This window comes from Pterocles gutturalis, unplaced genomic scaffold (assembly GCF_000699245.1).
Source record: "Pterocles gutturalis isolate BGI_N339 unplaced genomic scaffold, ASM69924v1 scaffold1405, whole genome shotgun sequence".
NCBI lineage: Eukaryota > Metazoa > Chordata > Aves > Pterocliformes > Pteroclidae > Pterocles > Pterocles gutturalis.
In genome coordinates this window covers 101641-104205 of record NW_010145473.1, presented here as the reverse complement: position 1 = coordinate 104205, position 2565 = coordinate 101641, and the positions used below count along the sequence as shown (strand labels likewise).

Sequence of the window (2565 nt, the reverse complement as noted above, 5' to 3'; positions counted from 1 at the left end):
TATTAGAAAGGGTTTGTACCTTTTTACCTTGTGCCAGGACAGGGAATATTAATTAAGAAAACAAATAGAGAACCAGGAAGGAGTAGGAAAATGTGCAGTTCACGGAGACTGTTACACCTTTGACACTGAGGGAAAACAATGTTAGTGAGGGCTTTGATGTGATAATGTGAAGTTGGCAGGGATTACATTAAGGCGAAGGTTCTGTGGGACTGTGTGAACACAAGAACACTATCAGTACTGGAGAAATACCTGTCAAGACAAATTTGTGCTATTTCTGATCAGAGGCTCTCTTCTGTTTAGCAGGTTCAGGGTCACATGCCTCCGCTCATGATCCCAATTTTTCCACACGACCAGCGGACACTGGCAGCGGCTGCTGCAGCCCAGCAGGGATTCCTCTTCCCCCCAGGAATAACTTACAAGCCAGGTAAGCTGACAGGGATGTGAAGCTATTTAACATTTTAAGATATTAACTGTAGCTTCTTGTGTGATCTGTCTCATACAGATGATGTTACACAACAGGCTTAGCTGGCTGGAAATAATGTGGAGTTTTGCAACTCCACTTCCAAAAAACCACCACCTGGTTGAAGGGGGTGGATGTAATATCGGTTATTGAACATGATTTTTTTTACCCTTACTTCCCATAAAATCATTTGCTCTAAATATACGGGCCCACTTGCTTAGTAATTTGCATCTGGTCTGCCCTGTGTCATTATACAAAAGCTACGTATCTTTAATTAATTCTGTTATCTTCAGTATACTTGTCTTTTGTGCCAGAATTCTTACTCTTAATTAGTGATAAAAGTCAGAGGAAGCATAATTTAATTAGCAGGCTTCAAATAGGCAACTTTTTGTTTGATTTCAATCTGAATAATAAAAGGTTTCAGTAGTTAAATCCAAGTCATCATTCAGACTTGTAACAGGTCACATAACCTTGCAGTGAAATATGTTTTGAGATGATTTAGCAAATGTTATGATTTCTTTCTTTTTTCCTCCAAGTTTACAGGACTCCTGGGGAATTCAATTAGGGATATAATGGTTTGAAGCTACTTTCAGAGACTCCTTGTAAACAGGGCTTTAAATGTTTAAAGACATGTTGCCAAAGGAATTCAATGTAGGAAGATAGTTAAGTAAATAAAAGTCAACCTTATTTTCATTTGTACATTCTTTGTAAGTGACCTCAGTCCAGAAGCAGCAACCTTATTTTGCTCATTAATAGTATTCTCTGTCGAGCTGCCTTTAGCATATTAACCTGATAACTAATAAGTACAAAACATAAATACCAGTTTCTTTTTTTGACATTAAATAAGAAATGTACAAAGTAAAGCATTGATCCTGCTCCCACTGATGTTAGTGGTGTTTTTGCTGTTGACTGCAGCAGGAACAGGGTCAAATCCAAAGTAAAGCTTCATAATAGATGCTATAAGCAGCATACTTATTAGAGGCCAGGTTGAACCTAAAATATTTTCTAGCAAGTTTACTTAGTATTAGATGAAGTGAAGTCAAGCAGGATTTCAGCAAGTATTTCCGTTTGTCCTACTCCCTTCTGTCTCTTTAGTCTAGAGACATTCCTCTTTAAACACAGAATCTTTGTCCAGTTATTATCTTATTTTCAGGTTTAGAAATCCCTATTTAACAAACTAGCACACTGTATGCAGGATCCAGTTAATGGAGCTCTGAAAGGCAGCTGGCTCTAGGTGGCACAGGATGATGGTTATTCACACACATCACCACCTCACAACAGTTGGGGACCAAAGTGAAGAATATTTTGTCTCCAAAGACATAAGAGTTTTGAGTTGCAGAAATTGTCTGTGACACCCTGGCTAAAAGCTTTCTTCTCAGACAAAAGAAGGCATGTGCTTTAGTTTCCTTGCTTTTCCTATTTTAATCTGAGATGCTTTCTGAGTAGTGACTGTTAACGATTAAGCTGTTGGTTGTGCTTCCCCCGAAAGATGATATGTCAAATCAAGTCGTGTTGATTTTGGCTCTGTAGGCTACTTGGTGCTATAAGGACTCGGGAAGAAGAGCACCAGCATGATTTCCTGCACAAGAACAGATTTCTGCACTTGTTCTAAAGTGTTCTTTACAGTACCTGTCCTAACACCTTATTGAGCTTATACCTGTGATCCTGTTGCCGTCCTAGCAGAAGGTGATACAGCTTTAGGGCATTTTTTTTTTTGCTTGCCTGAATGTAGAAAGGCAAGCACAAATGTTAAAAGAATGAAGCGCAGGCAGAAATCAAGGCCCAGGTATCTCAGGACACAGCGAAGCTGTTAGCTAGTATGTTTGTGGTTTATATCCAGCTGATGCTAGTAAAGATCAGAACTCACAATAATCTGTTTATACCCAGTGGTTTTCAAGAAATTAGAATATTTATATTATTAATACATTCATGAAATTCTACAGTGTGTGTGGCACAGGTAGCTGGGCAGGTTAGTAGTTTCTGTTGGAGAGACATCGTGATAAAAAAACCCCGCTCTAACTACACTTGGTATTGATTAATTCCTATTTTAGGCACTCTCGGCACGGTAGTTAAGGAATTAATGAAACTGGAGATTAAGCTACACT

General features: G+C 38.7%; 1 protein-coding gene across 1 annotated transcript in view; it reads left to right on the top strand.

Moving 5' to 3' along the window:
* Positions 1 to 300: 300 nt before the first annotated feature.
* Positions 301 to 2565, top strand: part of SOX6 (SRY (sex determining region Y)-box 6) — a gene marked incomplete at its 5' end in the record, with an annotated part of 93372 nt that continues 91107 nt past the window's right edge. Inside the window, one exon of the mRNA XM_010085378.1 lies at positions 301 to 424. Within this exon, the coding sequence (XP_010083680.1) occupies positions 301 to 424 (124 nt within the window). The remainder of the gene's footprint in view (positions 425 to 2565) is intronic.